Source organism: Jaculus jaculus, chromosome 8, assembly GCF_020740685.1.
Source record: "Jaculus jaculus isolate mJacJac1 chromosome 8, mJacJac1.mat.Y.cur, whole genome shotgun sequence".
In the NCBI taxonomy this organism is placed as follows: domain Eukaryota; kingdom Metazoa; phylum Chordata; class Mammalia; order Rodentia; family Dipodidae; genus Jaculus; species Jaculus jaculus.
The window spans coordinates 129894959-129911678 of record NC_059109.1 but is presented as its reverse complement, the minus strand read 5'-3'; the positions used below and the strand labels follow the sequence as shown (position 1 = coordinate 129911678).

Below are 16720 nucleotides of genomic sequence, written 5' to 3'. Positions count from 1 at the left end.
GCCACCAAGCCTAGGGACCCTCTTGTGGCTGCCTCCCCAGCTCTGGGATTACAGGTGCTCAGTGACACACCCAGCTTCTAAGTGGATGCTGGGGAACCAAACTCAGGTCCTCTTTAGCTCAGACCTTGCTTTTGACACCCAGGTTCACTGTCACCATCAATCCTGTGAGTTTGTGAACGTGTCTCTAAGGTCATGAGCAGTCTGCAGACAGCTCCCAAATCCTAGCTCCGTAATGGAGCGCCCTTCCTTGTTGACTCCCATTACTGTGCTGAGACACATCCCCCCCCCCACCCAGTCATCTCCCGGGAGACTTAAGGAAGAATGCTTGGCAAAGAAGGAATGAATTGGTAAACAGCTTGCAATACACACATTGTGGTGTCTCCTAGGAGTTTTGCAACACTTCTGGAAACTCCAGGATTACAATTCCAGTCCGAAGCTGCGGACATGTCTCCCACACTTGGGTCCCATCAGCTTTGCTCGGAGCACCCTAACCCCTCTCTCTTTGGGGCCCCGGCTCTTGTCCTGGCTGGCAGAGCAGGCCCGCAATACCCAGGAGACCAGTAGGGGGCTACTCCTAACAAATGGGTGTCAGGGACTGGAGAGATGGCCCAGTGGTTAAGGTGCTTGCCTGCAAAGCCTAATGACCCAGGTTCGATTTCCCAGTACCTATGTAAAGCCAGATGCATGAAGTGGCGCATGCTTCTGGAATTTGTTTGTGGGTACAGGCCCTGGTGCACCTATTCTCTCTCTCTTTCTGTTGCAAATAAATAAATAATAATACTTTTTTAAAAGAGAAGCTGGGTGTAGTGGCGCACACCTTTAATCCCAGCACTTGGGGAGGCTGAGGTGGGAGTATTGCCGTGAGTTCAAGGCCACCCTGAGACTACAGAGTGAATTTCTAGGTCAGCCTGGGCTAGAGCAAGACCCTACCTCGAAAAACAAACAAGCAAACAAAAACCTCCCATAGAAAGTTGGGCTCCAGGGGCTGGAGAGATTGCTTAGTGGTTAAGGCGCTTGCCTGGAAAGCCAAAGGATCCTGGTTCGATTCCCCAGGACCCATGCAAGCTAGAGAGATACACAAGGGGGTGTGCACATCTGGAGTTCGTTTGCAGTGGCTGGAGGCCCTGGTGCACCCATTCTCTCTCTCTCTCTCTCTCTCTCTACCTGCCTATTTCTATATCTCTCTCTCTCAAATAAATAAATAAAAATAAAATATTAAAAAAAAAACAAAGTTGGGTTCCAGAGGAGAGCTTTCTGTTTAGGATGAGCCTTGATCACTTGGCTTGGTGTGTCAGTACTGAGCATGGAGCAAATAGTATGATGGGAAAACGCTCTCCCTGCTTCCCCTCACAGATGGGCTCCTGGCTGGAGCCGGGGTCCTGGAACATCCCTCTGAGGCAAGAACCGGGAGACAAAGGGAAACACTGCTCACTGCAGAGGAAACCCAGAAGGGCAGGCTAGCCTGCTTTCTCTTGTAAATTGTTTACTGTGGGAGGACCAGATGGCTCTCGTCTGCCTGAACCCCTGACCACTTCCCCGGCTCTGAACAGCCTCTGTCAGCAAACAGACTCAGCTACATGGCCCACGTGCCTGTGAGGGTCCCCAGGCCTTGGGGTGGAGGAGCGCCTGGGCTGGGGAGCCTAGGGGTTAAGAGGCAGCAGGGACTTGGCCAGCCAGCTTGTGGCCCAGGCCCCACACCTCTCCCACCGTGGGGCATCTATGGAGGACCCGTCTACCCTGCATCGCCGCTGTCCCTGCTGGGACATCCCCGAGGCTGTCTTTGTCTTGCCAGCCTCACAGTGAGCACTGTGACTGAGGTGGCCTGTGGCAGCCTTTGCCTTACTGTGATGGCACTTGGGGCACCACAGTGGCTTAGCCTGACAGGTAGCAAGTCCTTGTCTTTCCCGGTGCTGGTCCTTTGCGAGCCACGGCAGAACCAGGCCTGTTCAGGGACAGCCGCTTGCCCTGAGTTTGCAAAACTGATTTTTATTATTTATTTATGTTGGTTTTTCGAGGTAGGGTTTCACTCTAGCCCAGGCTGACCTGGAATTCACTCTGTAGTCTCAGGGTGGCCTTGAACTCATGGCAATCCTCCTACCTCTACCTCCCAAGTGCTGGGATTAAAGGTGTGCGCCACCACTCCCAGTTTGTTTGTTTATTTATTTATTTATTTATTTATTTATTTATTTATTTATTTATTTATTTTGAGGTAGGGTCTTGCTCTAGCCCATGATGACCTGGAATTCACTACATAGTCTCAGGGTAGCCTCAAATTTATTGTGATCCTCCTACCTCTGCCTCGTGAGTGCTGGGATTAAATGTGTGCGACACCATGCCTGGCTATTTTTTATTTTTTTTCTAATGTATATTGTTTTGTTTCTATTTATTTTCAAGATGATAGAGAGAAAATGAATGAGCATGAGCACGGAGCCTCGGACCACTACAAATGAACTCCAGACATCTGCATGCACCACTTTGTGCATCTGGCTTTGCATAGGTACTGGGATATTGAACCCAGGCTGTCAGGCTTTGCAAGCAAGTGCCTTTAACCACCAAACCATCTCTCCAACCCATTGTCTTATTTTTATTTGAGAGAGAAAGAGGGAGAGAGTGGATGTCCCAGAGCCTCCAGCTGTTGCAAATGGACTCTAGACACATCCACTACTTTGTGCATCTGGCTTAAATGGGTCCTGGGGAATCGAACCTGGGTCCTCTGGCTTTGCAGGCAAGTGCCTTAGCCACTAAGGCATCTCTCCAGCCCTGCTTTTTTTTTTTTTGAAACTGAGTATCAAGAAGCCCAGGATGGCCTCAGATTGGCTGTGTGGCTGAAGCTGACTTGGCACTTCTGACCCCCCTGCCTCTCCCTCCTGAGTGCTGGGATTATAGCCATTCACCACCACATCTAGCCAGTGTTCTTGTAAGAAATGAAGAAATACCTGCCAAGCATGGCAGCACGTGCCTTTGATCCCAGCTCCCAGGAGGCTGAGGCACGGGGATTGCTGTGAGTTCAAGGTCAGCCTGGGCTAGAGGGAGATCCTACCTAAGTTAAAAAAGGAAAAAACTGAGACATCACTTTCTTACTGTTGAAAATGGGAAGTTTTATTTCTTTGAGAGAGAGAATCAGTGTGCCTCTGCTTTATGAGGGGCTGAGGAACCTAACCTGGACCTGCGGGCAGTGCAAACAAGCCCCTTTAACTTTCATGCCATCTCCCCAGCTCCCCTCCCCTGGCAATTTTTGAAAAACACTGAGTCTTTTATTCTACTTATCCAAATGTAACTATGCGTTTCTTTTTTTTTAAAATTTATACTTTATTATTTTAAAAAATTTTTTATTAGCATTTTCCATGAGCGTTTCTTGCACTGTGCTAGACTTAAATATTTTGCTTTGTTTTATTGTCGACATGAGGGTGGAACCAAGGACCTTGCCCATGCCAGGCAGGCACATTACCGCTGAGCTACACCCCAGCTCTGTCTTTATTTTAATTTTTTTTTTATTTTTATTTTTTTAAATTTTTTGTTCATTTTTTTTTTTTTTATTTGGTTTTTCGAGGTAGGGTCTCACTCTGGCCCAGACTGACCTGGAATTCACTATGGAGTCTCAGGGTGGCCTTGAACTCATGGCGATCCTAACTCATGGCGATCCTCCTACCTCTGCCTCCCGAGTGCTGGGATTAAAGGCGTGCGCCACCACGCCCGGCTCATTTTTTTATTTATTTATTTGAGAGCGACAGACATAGAGAGAAAGACAGATGGAGGGGGAGAGAGAGAGAATGGGCGCGCCAGGGCTTCCAGCCTCTGCAAACGAACTCCAGATGCGTGCGCCCCCTTGTGCATCTGGCTAACGTGGGACCTGGGGAACCGAGCCTCGAACCGGGGTCCTTAGGCTTCACAGGCAAGCGCTTAACCGCTAAGCCATCTCTCCAGCCCTTTATTTTTTAACCTAAGTCTGCAGGCAGCTGGTGGAAAGCCGGTTTACCTGCTGCCCAGGGCGCCCCCTAGAGGCAACTCCAGGGATTTTAAACTGTAATTGTCCCACCGGTCCATGGTGGGTTCCCAGCACTCACCTGGATTAACCATATGTATGTTTCATCGTGAGACACAGGTGGTGATGCCCAGATGGGGACGTAAGTGTGTGCAAATGTGTGCAAAGGAGAAAGTGAGTGCCAGTCAGGGTCCTGACTGTGGTAAAGAGGCCAGATTTTATTCTAAGAATGCCTGATGGCCCTAGCCTGGAAGGGGTATAGCAAGCCTGCTGGGTCTGTTTTGTTTTGTTATTTTATTTTGCTTTTTTTGCACCCCCACCCAAGGTAAGGACTCAACTTAACCCCGAATGACCTGGAACTCGCTCTGTAGTCCCAGGTTGGCCTAGAACTCACAGCTGTCCTCCTATCTCAGCCTCCTGAATACTGGGATTAAAGGGGTTCATGGCTCAATCATTTTATTTCACTTTTTTGTTTTGTTTTGGAGGCAGGCTAACCCTGAACTCACAGTGTTCCTTCTTCTATCTCAGTGTCCCAGGTGCTCATTTGACTTAGTTTTTAAAAATATTTACTTGGGGCTGGAGAAATGGCTTAGCGGTTAAGGCACTTTGAACGAGAAACCTACAGACCCAGGTTCAATTCCCTAGGACCCACATAAAGCCAGATATACAAATGGCGCACATGTGTGGAGTTCATTTGCAGGGGCTGGAGGCCCTGCTGTGCCCATTCTCTCTGTCTGTCTCCTCTCTATCTCTTTCTCTTCTTGCAAGTAAATAAAAACAAAATTTCACCAGGCGTGGTGGCACACATCTTTAATCCCAGCACTTGGGAGGCAGAGGTAGGAGGATCGTCATGAGCTTGAGGCCACCCTGAGACTACACAGTGAATTCCAGGTCAGCCTGGGCTAGAGTGTGTAGAGTGAGACCCTACCTCTAAAATAAATAAATAAATTTATTTGGGTTGGAGAGATGGCTCAATGGTTAAGGTGCTTGCCTGCAAAGCCTAATGACCCAAGTTCACTTCCCCAGTACTCATGTAAAGCCAGATGCCTCTGGAGTCCATGTGCAGTTGACCGGAGGCTCTGACATGCTCATTCCTTGTCTCTGCCTCTCTTCCATCTCTGCTTGCAAATAAATAAATTAAAAATATATACATATATAAAATATCTATTTTGGGCTGGAGAGATGGCTTAGCGGTTAAGCGCTTGCCTGTGAAGCCTAAGGACCCCGGTTCGAGGCTCAGTTCCCCAGGTCCCACGTTAGCCAGATGCACAAGGGGGCGCACGCATCTGGAGTTCATTTGCAGAAGCTGGAAGCCCTGGCGCGCCCATTCTCTCTCCCTGTATCTGTCTTTCTCTCTGTGTCTGTCGCTCTCAAATAAATAAATTTTTTAAAAAGTTGTTTTTAAAAAATATATATATATTTATTTTATTTGAGAGAGAGAGAGATGGAGAGACTGTATGAGTGAGAATGGGCATGCCAGAACCTTCTGCCACTGCAAGTAAACTCCATATGCGTGCACCCCCTTATGCATCTGGCTAACGTGGGTCCTGGGGAATGGAGCCTTGAACAGGGGTTCTTAGGCTTCACAAGCGCTTAACTGCTAAGCCATCTCTCCAGCCCTCCAGCCCTTTTTTTGATTATTTTTTTTCAAGGTAGGGTGTCACTCTAGCCCAGGCTCACCTGAAACTCATCTGTAGTGCCAGGCTGGCCTGGAATTCACAGCATTCCTCCTATCTCTGCCTCCCTAGCGCTAGGATTAAAGACGTAGGCCGTCATGCCCAGCTCAGTCCTTATGATTTATTTATTTTGTTGTATTTATTTTTGTGGTTCTGGGGGTAGAACCCAGGGCCTTCTGCATGTAAGCAAGGGCTCCACCCTGGAGCTTCACATCATCCAATAGGAGCTTTAATGGCTGTGTCCTGGCTGCCAGGTGACCCACGGGTGAGATGGAGGTAGAGATGTCCCGGTAGCGGTGGGGGGGGGGGGGGCAGGAGGCACTGACTCTGGTGTTCCCAAGAGGGTCAGAGAGGAGACACAGACTCTCTGGGCTTGGTCTTCTGTGGGGACGGGGGAAGGATCTGCTGGGCCGGGCAGGTGCTGGGGAGATGGAGCCTCACGGGGCCTCAGGCCTTGGAGGTCCACAGATCTGCAGCTCCATCTCACTCTGGAAACCATAGGAGGGAAAGAGGGACAGGCTGGTCACTGTGCCTTCGAGGTGTCTCACACACGCACACACACACACACACACACACACACACGTGCGCGTGCACGCGCACACACACAAACAAACGAGAAGAGCTAGGCTGGAGGGTCACACAGACCCAAGGGAGGCAGACAAAGCCCCATGAAGACTGCTGCTGTGGGCGCCAGGTCCTTGACCCTCCCCGGATCCCTCCAACAAGAGGGCTAAATACCACGTTGTGACTGTGTTGGTATAAGAGCGATTATATTAAATTATATACTAAAACATTTTGGGGGGGTTTACAAGGTAGGGTCTAATTTGGCCCAGGCTGACCTGGAATTCATTATGTAGTCTCAGGGTGGCCTCGAACTCACAGTGATCCTCCTACCTGTGCTGGGATTAAAGGTGTGAGCCACCATGCCCGGCTCTAAAACTTTTAGTTTTTTAAATTTATTTTTATTTATTTATTAGAGACAGAGAAAGGGAGGGGGAGAGAGATACTAAGAGTGAGAGAGAATGGGCGCACCAGGGCCTCCAGCCACTGCAAACGAACTCCAGACGCATGTGCCACCTTGTGCATCTGGCTTATGTGGGGCCTGAAGAATTGAACCTGGGTCCTTAGGCTTCATAGGCAAACGCCTGAACTGCTAAGCCATCTCTCCACCCCTCTAAAACTTTTCTTTTACCTAAAAGTTCATGTTTTTTTTTTCAAAGTTAATTTTTATTTACTTATTTGAGAGAGGCAGAGAGAAAGTGAGAGAGAAAGAAAGGAAGGAAGAGAAGGAGGGAGGGAGGGAAGGAGCGGGGGAGGGGGAATGGGTGTGCCAGAGCCTCCAGCCACTGCAAACGAATTCCAGACGCATGTGTCACTTTGTACATCTGTCTTATGTGGGTCCTGGGGACTCGAACCTGGGTCCTTTGGCTTTTCAGGCAAGCGCCTTAACTGCTAAACCATCTCTCCAGCCCCTAATTGCCTTCTACTGACCAGTGAAAACTATATGCCCAGGGCCAGCATGCAGTAGGTACTCAGTACGTGCACACAGATGGAGGGAAGAATCTCATATACATCCTTCCATCATTTATCCATTCATTCATTCATCCATTCATCCAGTCAGTCAGTCATTACTCAGCCACACTCACAGCTGTCAATTTTCCCTGTCCTTGGAGCTTCTTGTGAGGAGCTCAGTGAATCGTAAACAAGCAAGTTAGCCGTCCTCTGCTTCAGCCAGGGCACAGACAAGAATGGGCTCTGAGGAGGTGACCTTGGCCATGAGAGGCTGAGAGGGAGCAATTGTGTGTGTGTGGGGGGGGGGGGGAGAGATGGGAACCAGGAAAAGAGTGGAGGCAGAAGTCATGGGGAGTGCAAAGGCCCTGGGGCAGCCCCAGTAGAGGGCTCTGGTGGAGCAGTGGATGGCGGAGGAATTTTACTCCAGGCACCTTTGGTGACCCAGGCAAGTCACATGAATACGTGGGCTTGGTCCTGCCTTTGGCAAAATGAGAGGTTGGCCTCCTTGGGTCCCATCCGGGGCAGACAGTCTGGTTCCAGAGCATTCTGCTGGGAGCATCCACCTCCTCCTGTATACACTCCCATTCCTGTCCAGGGCTCTTGTCCCATTTATTTCCTTTCACTCTGAACCAAAGTAGCTATTTTAGAAGCTTCTAGAAGCAAACTCAGCCCTGGGCAGCAGTTAGGGGGAGAAAAAAGAGCCATAAGTGAGGGACTCAGGCATAAAAGCCACCCAGCCCCTCAAGCCTGGGTTGCTAAATTTAGCCACTTCACCTCTAAATGAGGTAAAATTGCAGGTTCCTGGTGGGCGGGGCAATGCCGGGCGGCTGTGGTGGCGATGGCGGGTTAGGGTTCCGCTCCCTCTCTCAGTACCTGGGGGGCAGAGGCACAGGACAGTCCCCAGGTCCAGTGTTGTCTGAGGAGCAGCTGAGTGGGAGCCCCTTCTGCAAGCCGGCTGGGAATCACATCGAGGCAGCGAAGGGACAAAGGAGATGAGAGGCTCCCCTGTCTGCTGCCAAAGGTTTGGGAGCTGCGTGGGTGCTGTGCCCCTCCTCTGCCCAAGGCCTCGGGGGGGGGATCTTCTCAGTTACCCTACCTCCTGCACAGAGCTGCTGCCCAAGGCTGCCCTGAGCCACCCGAGGGTTCCTCGGAATAAACTGGGTCTCCCCAGATTGGTCCCTAGACCAACTCACAACCAGTAGCCATGAGGTCAGTACTAGCCACAGCAAGAGGGTTGGTTTGGACAGGCAGGAATGGGGGGTTGTACAGGGGTCCTCCCTGGGGGCTGCATCCCCACAGCGGTTGAATGGATCTCAGTGCCCCTTTGGTGCCCTGTGTAAACATTAGGAATGTCACCATGGGCATGGGCACCTTTGGTAAAGTCCTGAGCTCCTGTCAAAGTCCCACCAACTAAGAAGGGGGGCTGATTGTCACCTGCAGGGTGGAACTCCACCTGAGCTGGCTAGGAAGGGGTGCTGCTGGCCTCACAGCAACACAAGGCAGCCAGGGAGCCACAGGGATGTTTGCAAGGGTGGCGCCCTCTGGCTAAGCAAGTCCCTTTGCAATCTCGCCGCTTTCTTGGGCCTTTCCTGTCCCTCAAAATCTGGCTTCTGAACAGGGTGGTGGCGCGCACCTTTAATCCCAGCACTCGGACAGAGGTAGCAGGATCACCCTGAGTTCAGTGCCACCCTGGGACTACATAATGGATACCCGATCAGTCTGGGCTAGAGCAAGACTCTACCTTGAATCCCCCCCCCAACAAAAAATTCCTGGCTCCTGGATGGGGGGGCGGTGGTCTTCTCTGCTCACCTGGAGAGGTGGATACAGCTCAACTCCGAGTGACGGGCATGGGTCCCAGCTTGGGGGTTTTTGACCTCAGTGACCTCGGAGGCCCCACCACCCCTCCCAGCCTCAGTCTTTTGTTTCGTTAATGGGGGTTTCACTCTGTAGCCCAGGTTGGCCTCAAACGTGTGGTGATCTTTCTGCCTCAGCCTCCTGAGTGCTAGAACGAGAGGCCTGTCAGCCTCAGTTTCTTTCTTTGTAAATCGAGACCAGAAAAGTCCTTAACTCCCGTGGCTCTGGGAGGAACCTTAACCGCCGCCCCACCCCCACCCCCCGTGGTCCCCGGGTTTCCCATGGGCAGGCAGTGCTGCCAGCCTGGTGTGTGGGATACAGGTGGGTGTCAGAGCCACTGTAGGGCCGCAGACCCCTCCTCGTGAGGACAGTGGGGCTAACTGTTAGGGGGACAGTGGCAATTGCTGTCTGGGACCAGGACTGTCTGGCATCTCACAGGGCGCTGGGGGTAGAGGAGAGACCCATGCTGCCAGCCTGCCTGGCATGGGAGAGGATGCTGGCCACCCTAGTCTGGGATTCGCGGGGCGCCGTGGTGAGCTGGCAGCAGAGATGCAGAATCACGGGCGCGGTTTGTGGTGTCAACATTCCCACGGTGGCTGAGGGATGTCACCTCGCTCACAGAATTGCTGGAGATACAACGGTCGAGGGGGTGGCTGGACAGGGGTCCTCCCTGGGGGCTTCGTCTCCACGGTGGGTACACCGCCACAGCAGGCGGTTCCACACACAGCCAGCACTGACGCTGGCCTCGGGCGCTCCCGGGCTCTCGGTCTGGCTCTGCGACTGAGCTTGGCACTTCTTTGGTCGTTGACAGTTCCTGCTCCTTAGAAGGCGATGTGTGCGTGCATGTGTGTGTGTGTATGTGTGTGTGGTGTGTGTATGCATGTGTGCGTGTGCACATGGGTACATGTGGAGCCCAGAATTGAATGCCAGGTGTAGTTCTTAAGAACAATTGTGTGTGTGTACATGTGTGTGTGTACTGGGTGGGTGGGTGTATGGGCATATATGTGTGGAGAGGTCAGGGGAGCACCTTTGGGTGTCAGTATGCACGTTCTACTTTGAAGCAGGGTCTTCCTTATTTGTCACCGAGAAGGCCAGGCTAGCTGCACCGTGGCTTGGGTAGTCTTCCGGCTCCATCTTGCATTGACGTAGGAACACTGGGGTTACAGAGGCATGAGCTACTTGCGTCCAGCTTCACAGGGGTCCTGGGGATCCAAACTCCTGCCGTCAGCCTTGTATAGCCACCAAGCCGCTTGACGTTGAGGAAGACATCAAGTGTTTTATCCAATCATCTCACACATACATTGGTTTTTTCGAGGTAGGGTCTCACTCTAGTCCAGGCTGACCTGGAATTCACTATGTAGTCTCAGGGTGGCTTCGAACTCACAGCATTCCTCCTACCTCTGCTGGGACTAAAGGCGTGCGCCACCATTTCTGGCTTTTTCTTTTTTAAAGGCATGTGTCACCAAGCCCAACCTCATTTATAACTCTTTTAAAAAAATTTGTTGGGGCTGGAGAGATGGCTTAGCGGTTAAGCGCTTGCCTGTGAAGCCTAAGGACCCCAGTTTGAGGCTTGATTCCCCAGGACCCACATTAGCCAGATGCACAAGGGGGCGCATGCGTCTGGAGTTTGTTAGCAGTGGCTGGAAGCCCTGGTGCGCCCATTCTCTCTCTCTCTCTCTCTCTCTCTCTCTCTCTCTCTCTCTCTGTCTCTCCCTCTGTCACACTCAAATAAATAAATAAAAATGAACAAAAATTTTTTTAAAAATTTATTGGGCTGGAGAGATGGCTTAGTGGTTAAGGTGTTTGCCTGCAAAGCCAAAGGACCCAGGTTTGATTCCCCAGGACCCACACTAGCCAGATACACAAGGTGGCGCATGCGTCTGGAGTTTGTTTGCAGTGGCTGGAGGCCCTGGCATGACCATTCTCTATCTGCCTTTTCCTCTCTCTCTCTCCCTCCCTCTTTCTCTGTCAAACAAACAAACAAATAATAAATAAATAAATGAAAATATTTTAAGAGAGAGGAAGAGGCAGATAGAGAATGGTCATGCCAGGGGCTCCAGCCACAGTGCAAACGAACTGCAGACGCATGTGCCACCTTGTGCATCTGGCTTACGTAGGTACTAGGGAATCAAACTGGGGTCCTTAGGCTTCACAGACAAGCATCTTAACCACTGAGCCATCTCTCCAGCCCCACTTTATTCCTTGAATCAGGGTTTCTCACTGAACCTAGAGTTCACTGATCTCATAGACTAGCTAGCCAGTGAGCTAGAGGTTTGCCCCTGCCTCCTCCTCTCCAGTGTTAGGATGGATGACGGGTGCATGCTCTGCCACGCCTGGCATTTTACACGGGCCCTGAGAATCTGAACTTGGGTCTTCAGGCTCACACAGCCACAGCCTTACCCACTGAGCAATCTCTCAGCCTGAGCTTAATAAGCAGTTTACACAAGACATTTAGAACAAGGTCTAATACCCAAATGAGAATCTGATAAGCAACAACCAGTTTTCATCCACATTTTTAAATTTCTTTTTTTTTTTTTTCAAGGTAGGGTCTCACTCTGGTCCAGGCTGACCTGGAATTAACTCTGTAGTCTCAGGGTGGCCTCGAACTCATGGTGATCCTCCTACCTCTGCCTCCCGAGTGCTGGGATTAAAGGCGTGTGCCACCACGCCTGGCTAAATTTCTTTTATTTATTTGCAAACAGAGCATGGACATGTCAGGGCCTCTTGCCACTGTGAATGAACCCCAGATGCATGTGATGCATATGCCATTGTTGTGCATCTGGCTTTATGTGGGTACTGGGGATTTGAACCCGGGCCGTTAGGCTTTGCAAGTAAGCGCCTTTAACCACTGAGCTCTCTCTCCAGCCCCCTGTTTTCGTATTGCCTTGACCCCCCCCATGTGTGTGCAGGATGTTCAGTGGTCTCTGGGCCTGATGATGGCCAGCACACCCTGGCCCTCTCCTTGTCGGGGTGAGAAGTCATTTCCCGGTTCCCCATGGGGCCGGGGTCCTTGCAGGCAGATTGCTCAGGGAGTGGCTCTCCAGAATGTCTCTTATACCCTGTGGGGTCCCAGTACATCCGGTCCTTGTCTCTCTCAGAGCCTCTATGGGGGTCTTTACTGATCGCCTGCTCTACATTCATAACGGGGCTGCCCCCTCCCCCGCTGCTTCCTATACCTTCCTGTGTACCAGGCTGTGGGGTCATTCCATGGGGTGGAACCGTGGGGTGGGCAGTGAATAGTGAAGGCTTTTGGGGCTACACAGATGTGCGTGGGGTGTAGAGTGGGTGGTCTGAGCGCCCGGCAGGTGTTGACTGTAACAAAACTCAAGGCTGAGCACTGAGGAGCTATGGCTACTCCACACAGGGGTCCCCTGATGTGAGCCAAGGCATGAAGGAGGTGCCGGGGTACAGAGCTCCTACCGTGCAGGAAAGGGGACTGCAGTAGACAGCCACGCGCCGCTGGGATGAACCTCCAAACCAGACACAGTTATGGGAGGAAGGAATTTATTGAAGCTTACAGGTTCAGAGCAAGTTCCATAATGGCAGAAGACGTTGGCCTGGTTTGCACAGGCCCAAGCAGAGACAAAAAAAAAGCAAACACTACAAGCATAAGCAAGCACAGTCTAGGGACCCCATAATGGCAGAAGTCAGGCATTTTGTATATCTTTAGACTGGGATTCTGGGTCGGCCTGGCCCCCACACCTTAGGGCTAGACCCTAGGATCCGTCCACAGTGACACCAAGTTCCAAGCTTTAATAAAACTCCTGAATTGACTGGGGGACATCCATTCAAACTACCACAGGGGGTCTTTGGGGTGGTGAGTTGCTTGTAGGTTTTGTCTGGGCAATGTCCCTAGGGTCCTTGGATTGGCTCTGTCCTGGCTAAGGAAGCAAGTATGAAACTGTAGCATCAGAGATTTAGGTTAGATATGAAGGAGAACTTTCCTATGGTCCGTGCTAGAAGATGCCAGTCAGAAGGACTGTGTTCCCCAGGGACACAGTGGCATTTTTTCCAACCCAGAGATGTTTTGGAAAAACAGAAGAGAGCCAGGGCTGGTCTCATTACGTCCCTGGCCAGAGGCGGGCAGTGAGTCCAAGGCCACGGCAGTCTTCCGTGCAGGACTCTGGGGTTTGTGTGTCACCCTTGCCTTGCCCCTTTTCAGGGCTCCCATTTACCTTTGCCCAGTGAAAAAGCCGAAGGTCCCCTGGGCCACTGACCATCTCTAGAACTGCATCCTGCAGCCTTCATGAGCCCATCAGCAGCCCCGGCCCTGCCCACTGAACGCCCTGTCTCCGGGTCACGCCTGGTCCTCACGGGCCGCACGGCCTTTGCCTACGTTGTTTCTGTCTTGCTCAGTCTGGGGCTTTCATCCAACACAGTTTTTTAAAAAAATTATTTATTAATTTTATTTCATTATATTTTTTAAAATTATAGTTTGTTTGTTTTTTTAATTTTAAAATTTTTATTAACATTTTCCATGATTATAAAAAATGTCCCACGGTAATTCCCTCCCTCCCCACCCCCACACTTTCCCCTTTGAAATTATAGTTTTTTTTTTCCTAATAACATTTGATACCACTGCTATCTATTTGATTGTTTTTTTTCTTTTTAACTTTCTTTTCTTTTTGCTTGATTTTTAAAATTTTTCTATTTTTTATATTTTGGGTTTTTCAAGGTAGGGTCTCACTCTGGCTCAGGCTGACCTGAAATTCACTCTATAGTCTCAGGGTGGCCTCGAACTCTTGGCGATCCTCCTACCTCTGCCTCCTGAGTGCTGGGATTAAAGGCGTGCACCACCACGCCTGGCGATTTTTCGTTTTTTTTTTTTTTTGGTTTTTCGAGGTAGGGTCTCACTCTGGTCCAGGCTGACCTGGAATTAACTCTGTAGTCTCAGGGTGGCCTTGAACTCACTGCGATCCTCCTACCTCTGCCTCCCGAGTGCTGGGATTAAAGGCGTGCGCCACCACGCCCGGCTGAAATTATAGTTTTAAACGTTTTATTTATCTATTTATTTTAGACAGAGGGAGAGGGAGAGAAAGATAGAGAGGATAGGCACACCAGGGCCTCCAGCCTTTGCAAACAAACTGCAGATGCATGCGCCACCTTGTGCATTTGGCAAGTGGGACCTGGAGAATAGAACCTGGGTCCTTAAGTTTCACAGGCATACACCTTAGCCACGAATCCATCTCTCCAGCCCTATTTTTTAGTTTAGAGAGAGCAAGACGGGGAGAGAGGGAGAGGAAAGTGGCACACCAGGACCTCAGCCACTGCACTCAAACCCCAGATGCTTATGCCACCTAGTGGGCATGTTCAACCTTGCGCTTGCCTCACCTTTGTGCACCTGGCCTTAGGTGGGATCTGGAGAGTCAAACATGAGTCTGTAGGCTTTGTAGGCAAGTGCCTTAACCACTAAGCCATCTCTCCAGCCCCTACACAGTTTTTTAAAAAAATATTTTATTTTTATTTATTTGAGGGAGAGAGGGAGGGAGAGAGAGAGGCAGATAGAGAATGGGCATGCTAGGGCCTCCAGCCATTGCAAAACAACTCCAGATGCATGCACCACCTTGTGCATCTGGCTTTACATGGCTACTAGGGAATCAAACTGAGGTCCTTAGGCTTCGCAGGCATGCGCCTTAGCCACCAGCCATCTCTCTAGCCTCCAACAGTTTTTGCATGCAATAGCCGCTCACTGAGGGCTCTGCAAGTGGCTAGGGCCATGTGGGGAGGGGGAAGCAGTTGGCTTCTGTTCTTGGCTCAGCAGTAAAAGGGGAGGCCTGGCTTTGAGTCCTTCTCTTGCCACACGCCCCAGGCTCCCTCCTCATGCAGCCTGTGAGCAGGACAGAGCCCACCGGGGGCTCGAGATGTGGCTTAGCTGACTGTCCTGTCCTCTCCTCGCAGGTGACGGCCATGTCGGTGCGGGTGCGCTTCCTGTCCCCGGGGGATGCTGGGGCCGTGGGGACCGTGGGCCGCAGCGCCTCCTTCGCGGGCTTCAGCAGTGCGCAGAGCCGGAGGATCGCGTAAGTGCCGCAGGGCCCAGGGTGCAGGTCCCGTGGAGACCAGGAACACAGAGCCCGGCCAGCAGATCAGGACACGGAGAATGGGTGGGGTGCGTGTGCATGTGTGTGTGTGTGTGTGTGTGTGTGTGTGTGCACGTGCACTTGTGAGTTGGGGCCTTGCAGGAGCCCCTCGTTTCCTGAAAATGTGAACAGTGGTTATTTCAAATGCTCTGGCAACCCATTGACTAAATTGATAGGGTCTGCTTGGCAAGTCAAAAACCAGGCTCAGGGCTGGAGAGATGGCTTAGCAGTTTAGGCACTTGCCTGCAAAGCCTGAAGATCCTAAAGGTTGGATTCTCCGGGTCCCACATAAGCCAGATGTGTGTCTGGAATTTGTTTGCAGTGGCTAGAGGCCCTGGCGTACCCCTTGTCTCTTTCTCGCTCCCCTTCTCTGCCATAAATAAATAAATAATAAACAAAAAGACCCCAGGCTCAGAGAGATGACTCTACCAGCCCAAGGTCACACAGCAAAGTGGCTCCAGAGTTGGCCTTCCATCTTCTTGGGGGCGGGGTAGGAAGGAATGTCATTCCTGTTTGGTGACCTGGACAATGGGGTCACCGATCCCAGCTCTGTGACTTCACCTCTCTGAGTCAGTGGTTTCCCCATCTTAATATGAGAGGCAGGCGTACTTTAGGGTGCCTCATGGGATTGTCATGGAGGGAGGAGACATGGCCGGCTGCTGGTCACACGGGAGGTCTCCGGGGTGGTCTTCAGTTTAAGGAGGAGCCTGAACATGCCTGACATTCTGCCTGTTCTCCTAGGATGGACCTGTGAGGCCAGGCCTTCCACCCCCAGGGACCAACATCTCGTCCTGGGCACAGTGCAAGCCCTTAGGAGCTACCAGCTAGCAGCCTGGGGGTCGGGAGCTTTTTAGGCAACCGAGAGCCCCAAACCTGTGCGTGTCTGAGCCGATGGAGCAGGCGGGTGAGGGTCTCTAGCCAGACTTGCTGTGTGGAGCTCCCCGAGTCTGCTTAGGGTGTTGCTTGCTGGTCTTGGAGGCCCAAAAGCCCTGGGGTCAGCCGCTCAGCCTCCCTCCCTCAAGTCTTCACACACGCTGTGCTCCCCCCCATCCAAGTCCCCTTCCTAGGCCAGACCCTGCTTCTTCCCAGGCCCTGCTGCCCTGACACCCTTGACCCCACCCAGCAGGGCCCCTCCTATCTGTACCCTGGAGCTGCCCCATGAGGTCCTGTGTTGTCCTTTGCCAACACCCACTTACCTTGCCCCTGCCCTAACCTATCCAAGCTCTGCTCAGAGGAGCACACTGCTGAGATTCTGGGGTGCCTCTGTAGGACACCTGTTTCTAGCAGACATTTCTGGGATCCTTGACCTAGCCGGTGGGACAGACCCATGTCCTGGACTCACCACCAGAGGACAAGGAACGATAACAAAGCTGAGGCCTATTAGGTCGTGGCTAGAGCTGTTCAGAGCCTCCAACAGGGTATGGAGGTATGGTGGGGTCTCCCGAGGGCCTGGGGCGGGAGCTCGGTTCAGCAGGAGCTGATGGTGGCACTGGGAAGGACAGCAAGTGGGAAGGTCCTGAGGTGGGAACGGGCACGGAGGGGCAGTAAGCAGGCGTGTGGTGGCATGTGGGCTGTGGTCAGAGAGGAAGGAGTGGCCTGCACTCCGGGGGTTCCGCTCT

The 16720-nt window shown here is 51.7% G+C and overlaps 1 protein-coding gene across 1 annotated transcript in view; it reads left to right on the top strand.

Annotated features, from left to right (window-relative positions):
* Ripor3 (RIPOR family member 3) overlaps positions 1-16720 on the top strand; it is an 85439-nt gene that overhangs the window by 37455 nt on the left and 31264 nt on the right. The window contains exon 2 of the mRNA XM_004663864.3: positions 14923-15041. Coding sequence (XP_004663921.2) covers positions 14932-15041 — 110 coding nt within the window. The 5' untranslated portion in view covers positions 14923-14931. The remainder of the gene's footprint in view (positions 1-14922; positions 15042-16720) is intronic.